The following is a 16,260-nucleotide window of genomic DNA, read 5'->3' on the forward strand; positions in this document are numbered from 1 at the left end:
CAGCATTTAAGGAGAAGAGTAGACCCAAACTCAGAGTTTGCTCCTTTCCCGCTCTCATAGCACGGTGCTCCCGACCCAGGCCTCACCCGTACTTTTATTTTTTTATTTTTATTTTATGTGCATGAGTGTTTTGGATGTAAGTATACCACATGCATGCAATGCTCATGAAGGCCAGAAGAGGGCACTGGATCCTCTAGAACTGGAGTTAATGGATGGCTGTTAGCTGCCATGTGGGTGCTGGAAACTGAACCTGGGTCTTCTGGAAGAACAGCCAGTGCTTTTAGCCATTGAGCCATCTCACAGTATTTATGACACTCAAGAAATTCTGATGAAGCATTCCATTTCCACTGAGGCTCTTCCTTGTCTGGGTCAGAGAGGATCAGAATAAGCTGTCTATTAATTCCTAGTTCAGAAATCATCAGATAACACAGCATAAAACTTTACTAATTTACACAAAAAATTCATTTTTTAATTTACAAAGGGGCAATTTACTCTATCAAGATAACCAACCATTCAAATGTGGCAGAGTAGTTGCAATGCTCCAATAAGAACATCTTTCCCTGGAGTGTGATGGTGCACGCCTTTAATCCTACCTAGGGAAGCAAAGGCAGGCGGATCTCTGTCAGTTCAAGGCCAGGCTGGTCTACATAGCAAATTCCAGGTCAGCCAAGGCTATATAATGAGATGCCATCTTAAAATAAAGCAAAGCAAAGCAAAACAAAAAGATCCACTTTCCCTCAAATAGGTCAGAAGAAGGTTTGCTCTGTCAACAGGCAGCTCTTAGCAGGTGTGGGGTGGACACCTTTAATCTCAGCACATGGGAGGCAGAGGCTGGCAGATCTGTGTTGGAGGCCAGCCTGGTCTACACAGTGAGTTCCAGGCCAGGGCTATATAATGTAGCGAGACTCTATCTTAAAAAAACAAATAAACAAAAAAACAAAAAGAAAAGAGAGGCAGCTCTTATAAGTTGGGACAGGTCTCCTCCCCCCAAACATTCCAGAAGTATTAGTAGGCAGTGGAGGGTCATGTAAGTAGGGTCATGTGAGCAGGCAGGCTAGGGTTCCACACCCAGCTCTGCCATTTCCTGGCTATGTGCTACTGAGCTTCTCTTCTCTGAGCCTCAGCTTTGTTTAAGACTGCATTCAATGCCATAATGCATACAGAACACTTCTCAATAACTGATGGATTATAAACAAAAACCAAGCAAATAAAAAGTTCTAACCTGCCAAACTGGTGGCCCACACCTGAAATCTAGGCACCTGGGAAGCTAAGGCAGGGAGACTACCATGAATTTGAGGCCAGCCTGGGTTACAGAGTGAGATCCTGTCTAAAACAAACAAATAAACAACAAACAAACAACAAAGTGTGTGTGTGCGTGTGTGTGTGTGTGTGTGTGTGTGTGTGTGTGTGTGTGTGTGTGTGTGTGTGTGTGTAGTGTGTGAAACGAAACTAGAAATACCACTGAAGGTGGTATTTTTGAGACAGGGTCTCCCTGTAGCCCCAGCTGACCTGGAACTCACTATGTAGACCAGGCTGGCCTTGAACTCACAGAGATCTGCCTGCCTCTGCCTCCTAAGTGCTGGGATTAAAGGCGTGCGCCACCATGCCCAGTGGAAAAAGAGATCTTAAGGCAGAGTAAAGCAACAGGGTAGCCAAGATTTGGTAGTGCACACTGTAACATCAGCACTTGAGGGGGAGGCAGGATGATCAGGAATTTAAGGCCAGTCAAGGCTACATGAGACTCTATCTGAACCCCCCCCCCAAAAAAAAAGAAGGTAATGGAAGACATGTGATGTGAAAACAGGAGTGGGGACTATTTTGGAGGAAGAAGGGGAAGGGAATAGCACAGGGGGCTATAACGAAGGGCAGTGGGGGACAGGGACAGATAAGAACAAAATATAATGACTCGTATGTATGAAAATGCTATAATGAGGGGCTGGAGAGATGGTTTAGCAGTTAAGAGCACTGGCTGATCCTGCAGAGAACCTAGGTTCAGTTCCCAGCACCCACAAGGCTAAAGTTAAATGCATTTTGTTTGTTCATTTGTTTTGGGGTTTGTTAATGGCAGCTAACAACCGCCCTTAGCTCCAGTTCCAGGGGATCTAATGCCCTCTTTTGACTCCACAGGCATTGCATGACATGGGTGCACTTACATGCATGCAGGCAATACACTCATAGACATAACACAAAAATAAAAAATTAAAAATGCTATAATGAAACCCATTATACATACTACTTACTACATACATTATACATACTTACATACTAACTTAAAAAAAACCCTCAAACCTCCAAATGAACAAACAAACAAAATAACTTTAGCCCTGTTGCACTTGAGTAACCAGCCCCAAAGACTGGAACTTTTCAATCCCCTCAAATGCAGCAACCATGTTAACATTTCCTTTCTGGAGAGCAGTATTTAGCTTTTTCCTATTTGATGCCATCACTGTGGGAATGGGAGAATTAAGAGGCACATAGCCCAATTACAAGGGACATTTTGACAAACAGTCCTGACAGATACTCTACCAATGAGCTGTGCCCTCAGCCCTGCCACAGTAAAAATTTTAATCTAGTTTTTTCTCTTTTCCACTATAAAATTTTTTTGAATATTTCCAAACATTTGGAAAGTCTGGAAGCATATAAAGAATTGGAGGAAAAACCTCCTCACACATAAAACCTTATACCTAGTGACAATTTAACGCCAACGATTTCCATCTATTTCTTTGCAATTTTTCTTGCAGTTTTTAATGCTGTATATTTATTTGTGTCTTCCTCTATAAAATATGCTTTCTTCCCATGGCATTTATTTTATACATCTAGGTTTTTCATAGCCTTCAGAATATTCTCGCAATAACTATGATATTTAGTTTATTTTCAACTTTTTCCTGTTATACTATTATGATGATCTTTGTGACTGAAATCTCATCTCATGTTTTAACATTTTCTTAAGGTGCTAAGTCAGAATAATCTGTATTTTCTCATTTTTTTTACATTCATATGCATATAATTATTTGTTTATTATTAGGTTACATTAAGTCTTTGTTAACTGGAAGGTTAAAAGGAGTTTTATTGACATTTAATTATATAGTTCTTTGACTACTAATAAGGCTAAGTATTTTTTTCTGTATTAGCCACTTAACTTTTTCCCCTTTTTTGTATGTATGTACACGTATGTGTAAGTGTGCTCATACGTGTGTGTGTGAGTACATGTGGCAGCAGAGGACAATGCTGGGTGTCATGTCATTCCTCAGGAGCTATCCATCTTGTTTTTGAGGTAGGGTCTTTCACTGGCCAGTAACTCACTGATCAGGCTAGACTGGCTGACCAACAAGCCCCAGAGGTCTGCCTTTGCTATCTCCCCAGTTATCGGGATTATAAATGCATGCCACCACAATTGACCTTTTGGTTTAGTCTTTTTGAGACAGGGTGGTCTCCCTGTAGCCTTGGCTGGTCTGGAACTTGAAATGCAGATAAGGCTGGCCTTGATCTCACATGGATCTACCTGCCTCTGCCTCCCAAGTGCTGGGATTAAAGGTGTGCATCACCATGTCTAGCCACAGTTGACTTCTTTACATGGGTTCTGGGATTGAACTCAGGTCTTCATGTTGTATAGTAAGCACTTTACTGAGCTATCTTCCAGCTCCGTACTATACCCTTTATAAATCAATTCTCCAATTGTGTCTGTATCTGCATTTTCTTTTCTTTATTTTACGTGACAATTCTCCTTCTGGTAGCCCAGGCTGGCCTAGAACTCACTATGTAGCCCAGGCTGGCTTTGAACTTGTGGTGATCCTCTTGAGTGCTGGGATTATAGGTGAAAGCCACCCCTACCCTTGTGCTGGGATTACAAGTGTGCTCCACCAAGAAGGACTCCTTCTTCATTTATTGTCTTTGTTCTTTTAAGAGATGATGTCTTGCTGTATCACCTAGGCTGGAGTGTGGGACCTCTCTACCGATGGGATGCAATTGTTGACCAGCACAAAGAACCTGGTGGTCCCTTGCTCTTAGGAAGTTGCCATCGTGATGTCCAGATTAGTGTAGACACCTGACATGAATAACACACTATAGCCTTGAACTCCTGGGAACAAGCAAACCTCTTGCTGCAGCGTCCCAAGGAGCTGCAACTACAGGTGCATACCATTGTGTCCTGTCAGTTTCTATCAGGGTCTGCATAAAGTCTGCACACACTATTATATTAACCATCTAGTTCATCACAAACATTTGCTATATAATATGAAAAATGATTTTCTACTATTTCCTTTTGATAATTATAGTATGAATATTCTGCCAGAGTGGACTCTGACTATCCTTACAAGTATCCACTTACACAACCTACCTGAGAACCTGAGCCAGGGTTTTCGGTTTTGGTCTTTGGTGGTACTTTTGTGCCTATATTAAAGAAACACACACACACACACACATTAAAATGTCAGATGAAAAGACCACAGTATTAGAGGAAACTGTTAGGTGGGGTGAGAGTGACAAGCCTGGGATCGAGACCAGTCTCTTTAAGTGACAGTCATGCTTTCTGGACATATAGGTCCTCCCAGGATTGTTCATTTCACTGTCAACCAGAACACACATTAATAAACTGTGCAGTCCACTTCTGGTCAAAAGATTTTGCCATTTCTCATATGAAGCTATTGCTAAATATCTGAAACAATAAAAGCAGCTCTCCCACCCAAATTACCATTTCAAGTAAGTTTTCCTTCTACCTTAAGAATATGGTAAGTATTCTTAAGTAAGTATTATACTATTGGTTAATTCAAATTAGGCTATGACATAATAAGCATCCATACTTACTTAAAACATTTGCACCAGATGTGGGAGAATCTTCAACAAGCTCTACAAAGTTAAGGGGGAAGATCCCAGTTCTGTCTTGAATCTCCCCTCTAGCCCATTCCTCATTCACATACTCCTTAAGAATAATTATTTCTCCCTCTGAGAAGCTTAACTCATCCTTCTGGTCTCCGATATATTCAAAACGAGCTACACATCTTGGGCCCCTGAATAAAGAACATGGTTGTAGATTAAGCTAAAGAGCATTTAAAATAATAAATAAAGACAGACCTTAATTGGCTTTGTTTTCAATTAGAATTGGGAAACGTTTCATAAAATAGAATTAAGTATTCTCTAGTTAGAACTTAAAATACTTTTTTTTTTTTGGTCTTTTTGAGACAGGGTCTCCCTGTAGCCCCAGCTGTCACTGGAACTCACTATGTAGACAAGGCTGGCCTGGAACTCACAGAGATCTGCCTGCCTCTGCATCCCGAGTGCTGGGATTAAAGGCGTGCACCACCACACCCGGTTTAAAATACTTTTTAACGTTCGTTCAGTCTTTCAATATTTATTTGTGTTTACTATGAAACAAGTTATCTTCGTTCTATGAAACAAATTTCCATGAAAAAAGAATGTAACCCAGTTAAAAGACAATGCTTATTTTAGATGGAGAACCCATTACTCAGAAAGGCCAAAGCTCAAGGACACGGTGTATATGCAGTGCTCCAGATAAGCAGCTGAGTGGTTAGTTTACATGGCACATCTGTCTTTTGATCATTTTTACTTCATTACAGAATCTCCCTAGACTCCATGTGTTTGTTTCCCTGTGCCAAAGCAATCCATGGCCCAGTCTGAACCCTTTCAATCACAATATGCTGGGTACAGGAGTACTCCCCCTGAGAATCTCAGGGCAAGACATCAAAACATCTTGCTTAAGAATCAGGGCAGCATGCAGCAGGCATCGGCTGGGCAGAAGAGATGCTCAATATGCACTGAATCTAGCAGTGAACTAAAGATGTAGAGGAACAGCCTGACAAATTAGGAGATGGTTCAAAGAAAACTGAAACTTGGCGTTGCAAAACACATAATCTTCCACTAACTTTGTTGCTCTAAAAAGTGATTTTCTTTCTCCTTTCAAAAGGCTTCATTTCTGAGACTTGGAATGATCCTTAAGGGATCTGCAATTTTGACTGAAAATAAGATACAAGCAAAGATAAAACTGGGCCTCTAGGTCTGATTTAATACCAAACCTTTGATTTGAGACCTCAGAAGGAACGTTCCAGCAGCAGAAAGCTAAGGAGAACCAACTGTCTGAAGAGGAAAGGTTGGCCCTTGCTGCAATCAAAGTCTGATTTAGGTGAGGTCAGCGGTCAATGGATGTTCAAGCCCACTTTAAATTCAACCTGCTCCCACGTTACATGTTGCTCAGAGTAGAAAACCTGAAACTGAAGTAGGATCCAAATGTTGTGGCATCAAAAGTTTTCTTATTTGTGTTAACACTTGCATTTATTTTCTCCAATCCCCTGGGAATATCTCCTTATGTCTGACCTATTCAAAGACAGGCTTACTGTCTTTACCACGTAGTGAATTTATTAATTTGCTCATTTAACTAGAATATAAAGCTGCATTGTGTCAGGGCTTTAAATCATGTAAGAGTCACAATGATGCATAAAAGGGCATATAAACACGTGGAAAGGTCTTTAGACATACAGAAGATCCCTTCAATTTAACTCTTTCTTCACTTGTATCTAGTTCTTAAAAACAAAACAACATAAGGAGCTGGAGAGATGGCTCTGGAGAGATGGTTAAGAGCTGCTCTTGTAGAGGGCCTGGGTTTGATTCCCAGCACCACATGGCAGCTAACAACTGTTTGTAACTCCAGTTCCAGGGAATCTGACGCCTTCTTCCTACCTCTGAGGACATTGTATGACACAGGTGCACTTATACACAATGCAGACGATATACTTATACACAAAAATAAAATAAAATAAATAAAATAAAATAAAATAAAAAAGGCACATGCCTTTAATCCCAGCTAATAGCACCAGAAGGCCAAATTAAAACTCATTGATGACAAAACCGTCTCTGCGGGCCGAGGCCAGGCCAGGGGAAGTTCTGGCTAGACTCTGCTTTCTTGTGTCCCCAGGCCTGTGTGGAGGGCTGCTTAGGCTGGCTTCTACCTGCTATATTTTCTTTTCTTAAGAATATCATTTGTGGGCCTGGAGAGATGGCTCAGTGGTTAAGAACGCTGGTTGTTCTTACAGAAGATCCAGGTTTGAATCCCAGCACCCACATGGCAGCTAACAACTGTCCTTAACTCCAGTTCCAGGGGATCCGATAGCCTCTTCTGTCCTCCGAAGACATTGCACAACACGGGTGCACTCACCTACACATAGGCAATACACGCATACACATAAAATAAAAATAAATAAAATATTTTAAAAAATAAAAAAATCATTTGTGTGTGTACATGTGTGTGTGTATGCACATTCCACATGTGTGTGAATGCCCACAGAGGCTAGAAAAGTCAGAAATCTGATCCCTTGGAGCTGGAGGTACAAGTGGTTGTGAGTCACCTGTCACGGGTGCTGGCAACTGAATTTGGGTCCTTTGCAAGAGCAGCAAGTGCCCTTAACTGCTGACCTATCTCTCCAGCCCAGCCTGCTGCAATTTCATCATAGGTTCCCCCCCCCCCGCCAGGCTGGAACCCAAGCTCCTGGGCCTGTTAGGCTACACTGAGTTCTACCTCAATGCTTCATCACAATTGTAACCCATGAGACCTTTAAAATTATCTTTTAAATTTTGTTAGTTTGTGTGTGTGTGTGTGTGTGTGTGTGTGTGTGTGTGTGTGTGTGTGTGCGTAGGCACCATGGTGCACATGTGGAGGTCAGAGGATTTTTTGTGGAGTCAGCTGCATTCCAGGAATTGACCTCAGGTTGCCAAGCTTGCCTCATTGGTGGCAAGTGTGTTACCTGGTGAGATAGCTGCAAGTTCTGTCATTTTTTTTAGATTTTTAATTTTTAAAAAATTTATGTGTACGTATGCCACATATGTGTATACTCATGAGGTCAGAAGTGGGAGTCAGATGCCTGGAGCTAGAGTTACAGGTGGTTGTACACTACTTGATATGGGTGCTAGGAACTAAACTCAGGCCCTCTGGAAGAGAGGTAAGTACTCTTAACTGCTGATCTATCTTTCCAGCTTCAGATTTATTTTTAATTATGTGTGTGTGTATGTAGGGGGATACATGCACATGAGTCCAGGTCCCAGCAGTGGTCAGAAGAGGGTATCAGATCCCCTGGAGCTGGAGTTACAGGTAGTTGTGAGCCACCTGATATCAGTGCTGGGAACCAAATTAAGGTCCTCTGCAAGAGCAGTACGTGCCCTTAGCTGTGTCCCCCTTAGCCGTGTCTCGTCTCCAGTATCCTCACCATCACTTTTTTTTTGTTTGTTTTTTTTTTTTGGTCTTTTTGAGACAGGTTCTCCCTGTAGGCCCAGCTGGCCTGGAACTCACTATAGAGACAGGGCTGGCCTTGAACTCACAGAGATCCACCTGCCTCTGCCTCCTGAGTGCTGGGATTAAAGACCTATACCAACACAGCCAGCAAACAACCATCACTTTTTAAGCTAGTAAAGTCACAGGATGGGAATGTTTAAGCTTGGTTTCTTCACTGCTTTCTCCTTTGTGTTTTGTACGACAGAACACAGACAAAACTTACTTAGCGGAGTGAGATGAAAATGATTCTCTTTTCCCATTTCTTCCTTCTGGAATACCAACCTAGTAAAGACAAAATCATGGTAACACTTTTGTTTTTCATAATTGGGTAAGATAAATTGAGGGCCAAATAATTAGGAAACTCATGATTGAAACTAAGCCATGAAGCTAACTGTTGCTAGGACAGGTGCTAAACACTAGGACATCCTGGAAAAAAATACTACTGGGTGTAGTGGTATACTCCTGTAACACCAGTACATAGAAGGCTGAGGTATGAGGACCAGCCTGGGCTATAGCAGTGAGACCCTATCTAAAAGGGGTGGGAGATGCTCTCATGAAGCCCTTGAGTAGCCAATCAGTCTTATTTCTGCCTTGAGCACTTTACTATCATTCTATCCCTGAGTTTTCTCCAAACTTTATTCAAGAGGAACTTAAGATAGAAATTAGCCACCAGGTCATCACACATCAGCACCACTGCCTGATTCAAATAAAGGGCAGGATTCTGCAATACTTCCCTGATCCCAAGATGAAGTGGTTGATCAAACTTGTGGCTTGTCTCCATGCTCATAACTTCAGGGCATTTTTTTCTCTTCAATGTAAATAGGGTAAGAAAAAAGAACTTTGTACTAAGTGAGCATCTACTAAATGCCAGGCACTTCATATGATACCTGTCTACAGGGCTCAGTTGAGCTGGCCATAACAAAATTCTTGGTCCATATGCATCCAGTCTAAAACTAATTGTGGCTACGAAGTCTATATTAAATAAATCAGTGCCCTTCTTGATAAATTCTGTAAGTTGGAAGTTTTAAAACAAATTTTTTAACTTGTGGGCTAGAAATACATTTATACCAATAATGTGGCAGACTGGGTATGATTGATTTCAGTGTGGTAATTGTGCTTTTTAAAGTACTGCTACACTGGGTGGAAGAAAAATGAGGAAGAGTGCTAAAACTAACATCACTCTTAATATTAATTTAGAGAATGTGGTTGGGGAATCAGGCCATGTATACACTGGATAGTTTTTAAGACCTACATTTTGTAATCCAGAAGACTCAAACTCATTTCTATTCAAAGATTTTTAACAGATTTTCTGTTAAACTTCGATTTTATAAGTTTCTGATATAATGGAAAATTATTGGCTTTTTCTCCTTTGAAATAAGCTTTTAACTTTTAAGCTAGCTTTATTGATATTTCATAGTATCAATAATTTATATCAGGGAGTGAGTCATATTTTTCCTATTGATGTAAGTGTTTAAGGGCCATCTTGTTTTATCCCTATGTTTCATAGCTATCCAGGCTTACCATGAAAGGTTTCAACATACTATTGTATGTTCACAAGTCAGGCTGTTAGGCAATATAAAACTCTGATGCCTCTATATACTTTTCTCTAATCAGACTTGAAATTATTAGGTGAAAAACCATTAATGGACCACTATCTCCAGTGAAAGTATTTTAGTATTCTCAAACTGACATGGTACCATGACCTACCTCAAAGAACATCACTGCAGGACTGTCAATTACCAACCAACTTAACTCATGTTCACTAACTGAATTAACATAAATCCTTAATTGCTTAACAACTCTCCAAGAATAATTGATCTACCCAATGTCCTGTGGTAGTCCTTCACTCTAGAATTCAGACAACATTTTTGTATTTTATCCTAAGATCTCAAATATAATATTCAGTTGTTACCTAGCTAAATGCTTATTTTTTTAAGTTACTCCTAGTTCAATATTTATTTTTTAATTCTTTCATCATTTTAAAATTCTTCTGTGGCAGCTTCACACATGTGCATAACACATACTGACCACTCGTCTCCGCCTCTTGTCTCCTTAGCACCCCGTCTACCCCTGCTCTTCCCTGCAAATTCCTTTCTCCAGTTCATGTCTATTTTGTTTGTGACCCACTGAGTTTCACCAGGGCTCTTTATATGATCACGAGTTTGGAGCTCCTGGCTGGGAGCCTGGTGTGCTCAGCAGTGGGTATACAAATGAAGGTAATGGTTCCCCTCTCCCAGAATCTATCTAGCCAATAGTTCAGTAGTAAGGCCTAGGGCCCTGCGAACCCCTCTCCCTTCCATGACTGACTGTGGTCAGGCTGGTCTTGTGCAGTACAAATGTTTGTTTTTTAATTTTCCAAACGATGAATGAATCAAGAAGACAGAGAAGGGGAACTCAAAGCTTCTCACTTGCAAGTCTCACTGTGCCACTGAATGTATGACCAAATAACATAAAGAAAACTCACGATGACTCTGACGTAACTGGCAGGAAATATGCCAGTCTGGTTTCTGCATCTCCCCCTGTACCATTCTGCATCAACCTTTTCCAGAAGATAAACAGTTTCTCCAGTTGTGAGATTCAAATCATCAACTTGCTCTGTAATATGAAATTTGTTTATACATGATAAATCACCCTGAATATTTGATTAAAGTATGAACAAAGTATCATTTAGTTCTTTCCAGGGAGGCAGTAAATTCTTTTGATTCTGAGATTGACTAAATTTTACTCGTCAAACTTATTTATTATTATTATTTATTTATTTATTTATTATTTTTAAATTTTTATTTATTATTTTTATGTGTATGCATGTACTGCCTGCATGTAGGTAAGTGCACCCGTGTCATGCAATGCCCATAGAGGACAGAAGAGGCTGTTGGATCCCCTGGAACTGGAGTTACGGACAATTGTTAGCTGCCATGTGGGTGCTGAGATTCGAACCCAGGTCTTCTGCAATAACAGTCAGTGTTCTTAACCACTGAGTCATCTCTCCAGCCCCCCCCCTTTTTTTTTTAATGTTAGTGGTTTTGTCCAAATTAGAAACACCTACAATATAGCTTTAAACGCATCATTGTGCAGGCAGGGGATTCCTATTGTGCCAAAATAAACCCCTTGCTGAAAACATATTCCACACAAAAAGGGCTTTATAAACATGGTATGACATTGTTAATAATGATTCTCCATCACGCTAAAAACCATTTGAACTAGCTGGGTGTGGTGGCGCACGCCTTTAGTCTCAGCACTTCGTAGACATAAGCAGGCAGATCTCTGTGAGTTCAAAGCCAGCCTGGTCTACACAGCGAATTCCAGGCCAGCTGGGGCTACAGGGAGACCCTGTCTCAAAAATACCAAAAAAAAAAAAAAAAGGAAAAAGAAAAACCATTTGAACTAAGGGAGTACTATAGCTCTTTAACAAGAAAATTTATTTATACTAAAATAAAAATTAATCTGCCAAGTTTATAAAAAGTTCTAAATATAAAGTTTTTCTATTCATAGCCTTGGATATAAAGGATAACTTAAAAATGATTATCAAAATTTAATTTTTATCTCACAGTAGGTGAGACACATTGTGATGGTTTGAATGAAAATGTCCCCCACAGGCTCAATGAATTTGGACATTTTGTCCCCAGATGGTGGCACTGTTTTGGGAGGTTTTAGAAGGTGTGGCACTCCTAGAGGAAGCACGTCACTGGGGGTGGGCTTAGAGAGTTCTTAAGCCTTGCCAGATCTCCAGTTGCTCTCCTGCTTCCTGTGCCTGTGTGATGATGTGAGAGCTTAGCTTCTGCTGCTCCTGCTCCAGCCACCTCCAGCCACCACGCCTTCCTGCCATGATGGCCTGTAATTCCCCTGGAACCATAAGCTCAAATAAACTCTTCCTTCTATAAATTGCTTGGGTCAGTGTTTCTATCACAGCAACAGAAAAGTGACTAATACACACATTTAAAAAAAACCCAAAACCTTTGTTTTTAAATTTAGAATTAGTTTGATCAGAATGCTAGGCAAGTAAATGTTCTATCCTCATCACCTGGAGGATGTTATTTTGAGCTATAATTTCATCACAATCAGAGTTAAAGTTTTCAGCTGGTAGATAGTTGGCTCTTTTTCATTTGTATGGGGAACACATGCCCTCCTTTCCAAGGCAAGGGTTTTGAGCTAAGCTTCCTGGACTGACTAGGTATAGGTGCTCCTCCTGAAGGCAAGAGGTGATGGACAAGATGACAGCTCCAGGTATAGGAAAAGAAGAAGGGTGTCTCTGAGAGGCTACCCCAGGAAGGGTTCCTTGCTTCTGAATCCCACAGCTCCATCAATTTATTATTCACATCTTTACCTGCTGGAAAATCATGAAGAACCACAGCATGAGGAGCACCACTGTCTACAGGCTTCTGTGAGTGGCCGGAATCCTAGGGAGGAAAACAGGGCTGTGAATGAAGTGTGTAGGACATATGCTGGGTTTACTATTCACTCTGAGACCATTATTTTTTTCTTATTAAAGTCCTCTTGACACACACAGAGTACTAGATGCAAACCACACAGATAAGCTAAACAAGGGAATTGTCAAGCTGAAAAAGAGTGTGTTCTTGTGGGGGGGCAGCAAAAGCTTAATTGTAATATCCCTAAGCATTCTGTTTTTAAAGAAAGTAAAACAAATGGAACTGTTTTAATTTTAAAAAGGAAAGAAAAGCGAAAGATCACAGTATCTATCCTTCTCCAAAGTGATCATCTTTTACCACTTTGCTTTTCAAGGGTACTCTCCCCTTCAACTGAACAGTACTAAACTGTAAGGGAAGAGCCTTCAAAGTTATGTCTATTCAGATGGGAAGAAATTTCTGCATTTATGTGCTCTCTTTTTGTGATGAGGGGAGCTAACGACTTTCCACAGAAGTATAATTCACAAAAGTAAAATCCATTTCATTTATTACCACTTAACTGAATGCTTTCTCTAATTTGAAAGCAATGTTACCTCCCATGCCTGGACTTTCTATTTAATCTGAGTGGTTTATTCAATAGCAATTCTAAGAAAATTAGCAAAGAGAATATAGCATTCTCTGTCCAGTTATCCAGTGGCCTGGATTTGCTAGAGAGGGTGAGGCTGAAGAGGGACACCTTATTATTGACAAGCAGTTGCTAAACTTAGAGCCAGCCTTTCTGTCTCCCCCTGTCTCTCTTTCTCATTTTGTTTTGTTTGTTTCTTGAGACAGAGTCTTACTCAGGCGGGCCTAGAACTTACTATGTAGCCCAGAACTCCTGTTTCAACTATCTGAGTGCTAGGATTATGGGTGTGTGTCACCACACCTAGCTTCTTCTTAGCTTTTAAATTTTTTAAAAAAATATTTTTATTTTCTGTGTATGCATGTATTGCCTGCATGTAGATAAGTGCACCCATGCCATGCAATGCCTGCGGAGGACAGAAGAGGCTGTTGGATTCCGTAGAACTGGAGTTACAGACAGTTGTTAGCTGCCATGTGGGTGTTGGGATTCGAACCCTGGGCTTCTGCAAGAAAAGCCAATGTTCTTAACTACTGAGCCATCTCTCCAGCCCCAGTCTTTTAAATTTTTCAATTAATTTTTATTTTATATGTATGAATGTTTTGCTTGCATGCATGTAAGTGTACCATGTACATGCAATGCCCATGGAGGCCAGAAGAGGGGTTGTATTCCCTGGAACTGGAGTTAGGGATGGATGTTAACCTCCATGTGGGTGATGGAAACTGAACCCAGGTCCCCTGCAAGAGCAGCAGGAGTTCCTAACTGCTGGGCCATCTCTCCAGCCTCTTACTCTCTTTATATGAAGAGACAGGCTTATCTATATCATCGTCGTCGTCGTCATCATCATCATCATCATCAAATCCAACTCAAGGATGTTGTTTATTTAATTTTTGTGGTGCTGGGCCTTACACATGCTAGTTCAAGTAAGCACTCCATCCTCAGTTCTTGGGGGATGTACTTTTGTGCTATAACTTAAAATTCTTCAACACTGGCAAACTTATGAAATAAATGAAGGCAGATTTTTGTGCTCTTTATCTCTTTATGTCCTTCAGTGACTCTTATCCCCACAGGGATCTTCCAGTACTTCAACTCTGTCCCTTGATCACTTGCACTGCGAAGAATGGCCCACTCTTCCTGCCCTGCGGCACTGGTGCACAGACCTTTCTTGAATCTCATCTGCTTTCTTAACCAAAATGCATTACAGGGCAAACTGTGCTCTCTTAAATTAGGTAAGCAGAAACATAACTTAGGCCAAGACAGTAATGGCGGATGTGGATTTCTTTATCAGCTCCCTAAAGCAACACAAGCATTTTCTTAGCGCCTGCTCGATGCATTTGTCTAAATAAATGAGCAGTGTGGGAGTTTCAGTAATTGTGGGTATTTTAGATTTCTAGTGGCTTTAAAACTGTCAGTTACATAATTAATTGTGTGTGTGGTGTGTGCATGTGATTTTTATTTCTTCCTGATTTTACATTCACAGAGAAAGGAATGACTATTCAATAAGTTGTATTAGGCTGGATAAGTATTGATTTGGAAAAAGTGAAGTCAGAGATCTATTTACTTTGCATCTAACATGAACATGAGTCTCCAAACAGACCAAAGAACTCAATATACCCAAGTGTGAGAGAGTAGGAAAGATGTGAGCCGTCCAATTAGTTTCCCTTCTCTGCCTTCAATGATGAGCAATGCAGCTCATCAGCTGGAACAGGTCGGCTAGAGTTGCCACAAGGAGGCCGTACAACCCAGATTCGGCCATTGAGATGTGCTCATCTGGTAGGTAAATCTAAGTAAGCTATTTTGAAGGTCTTTCTATATCATTGCTAATACTGTTATTATACAACTAAGACTAAGTAATACCACCTCTCATTTATTGTGCTCTAACCACTGTGGTAAATACCTTATATGCATTAACATTAGCTCATTTAATTTGTTAAACATCTGAGATATAATTCACATAAAACAAAATATATCCATTTAAATGCATGGTTTTATACTCGTAGAATTTTCCAACTATCACCAAAATCTAAATTTAGAGCATTCTCATGACCCGCTACAGAACCTGCCCATCGGCAGTCACTTCCCCATTCACCCTCTCTCCAATCAAGGTAAACACTAGTCTACTTTTCTGTCCTTATCTATTTACCTATTCCTAAACAAAATGGGACCATACAATGCCAATTCTAAAATAAATGCCAGGTGCTATCATCTTTTGAAAAATGAATCTTCGAGAGTTAAATGATGACCCATCCTGGTGGAAGAAACTCAGCTTCCTGAAATCCACGTGGTGACAGTCCTCTGCTTCTCCATGACCAGTCCCTTAGGAATCACTCACAATTGATACATTTAATATTGTCTGTTTACCAAGTTAGGGGAAGGTATACCACACTTTAGGATTTCCCTCCTTCTTCCCTTTGGTGTTTGGGATAGAAACCAGGGCATGCCAGATAGGCAAGTGCTTACCCAAGTTTTTTTTTTTTTTTTTTTTTTTTTAAGAACTGTAACAATACCCACAAATCCAAAAACCTAAAAGGAGAGTTCACTTCATTGTTACCAACAGAGACAATACAGTGGCCATTGGAGGCCAATTCTCTGCAAATCTATAGCACAAGATGAAAAATCGATGCTTAAAAGTAGAAAATGTCTGGACTGTTATAAAAGAGTTACTTTTAATACACAGCTTTCACTTTCTGAAAAGGATAGCTTTTGGCAGCATAACTCCAACGGTTACCAACAGCATGTTCTGAGAGAGGAAGGACGCTACAACAGATGGATGATGCCATATCAAAACAGAGAGAATGGAGAACTTTTTCTGTGTGAACTAGCTAGATTTTCAGATGCCAGCCGCAGCTAGCTGAAGACGTCTCTTCTCTACTCCCCAAAACACACTTTTTATTTGCTTAGCAAACTTCAAAAGCATAAACTGCTTTCCTAGAAGAATTAGACTAGATTATGGAAGCTAGTACGAATCACACACCAAATTCTTTACTTTTGTTGAATGACTG

The 16,260-nt window shown here is 40.5% G+C and overlaps 1 protein-coding gene across 7 annotated transcripts in view; it reads right to left on the reverse strand.

The window, feature by feature from the left end:
* Sh3d19 (SH3 domain containing 19) overlaps positions 1-16,260 on the reverse strand; it is a 197,262-nt gene that overhangs the window by 5,195 nt on the left and 175,807 nt on the right. For all 7 annotated transcript variants that reach the window (XM_029556737.1, XM_029556738.1, XM_029556736.1 and 4 more), the window contains 5 exons: positions 12,600-12,672; positions 10,740-10,870; positions 8,499-8,557; positions 4,804-5,006; positions 4,337-4,389 (listed from right to left, as the gene is read on the reverse strand). In XM_029556737.1, the coding sequence (XP_029412597.1) occupies positions 4,337-4,389; positions 4,804-5,006; positions 8,499-8,557; positions 10,740-10,870; positions 12,600-12,672 (519 nt within the window). The remainder of the gene's footprint in view (positions 1-4,336; positions 4,390-4,803; positions 5,007-8,498; positions 8,558-10,739; positions 10,871-12,599; positions 12,673-16,260) is intronic.

Source organism: Nannospalax galili, unplaced genomic scaffold (genome assembly GCF_000622305.1).
Source record: "Nannospalax galili isolate Female #2095 unplaced genomic scaffold, S.galili_v1.0 scaffold305, whole genome shotgun sequence".
NCBI classification, from domain to species: Eukaryota; Metazoa; Chordata; class Mammalia; order Rodentia; family Spalacidae; genus Nannospalax; species Nannospalax galili.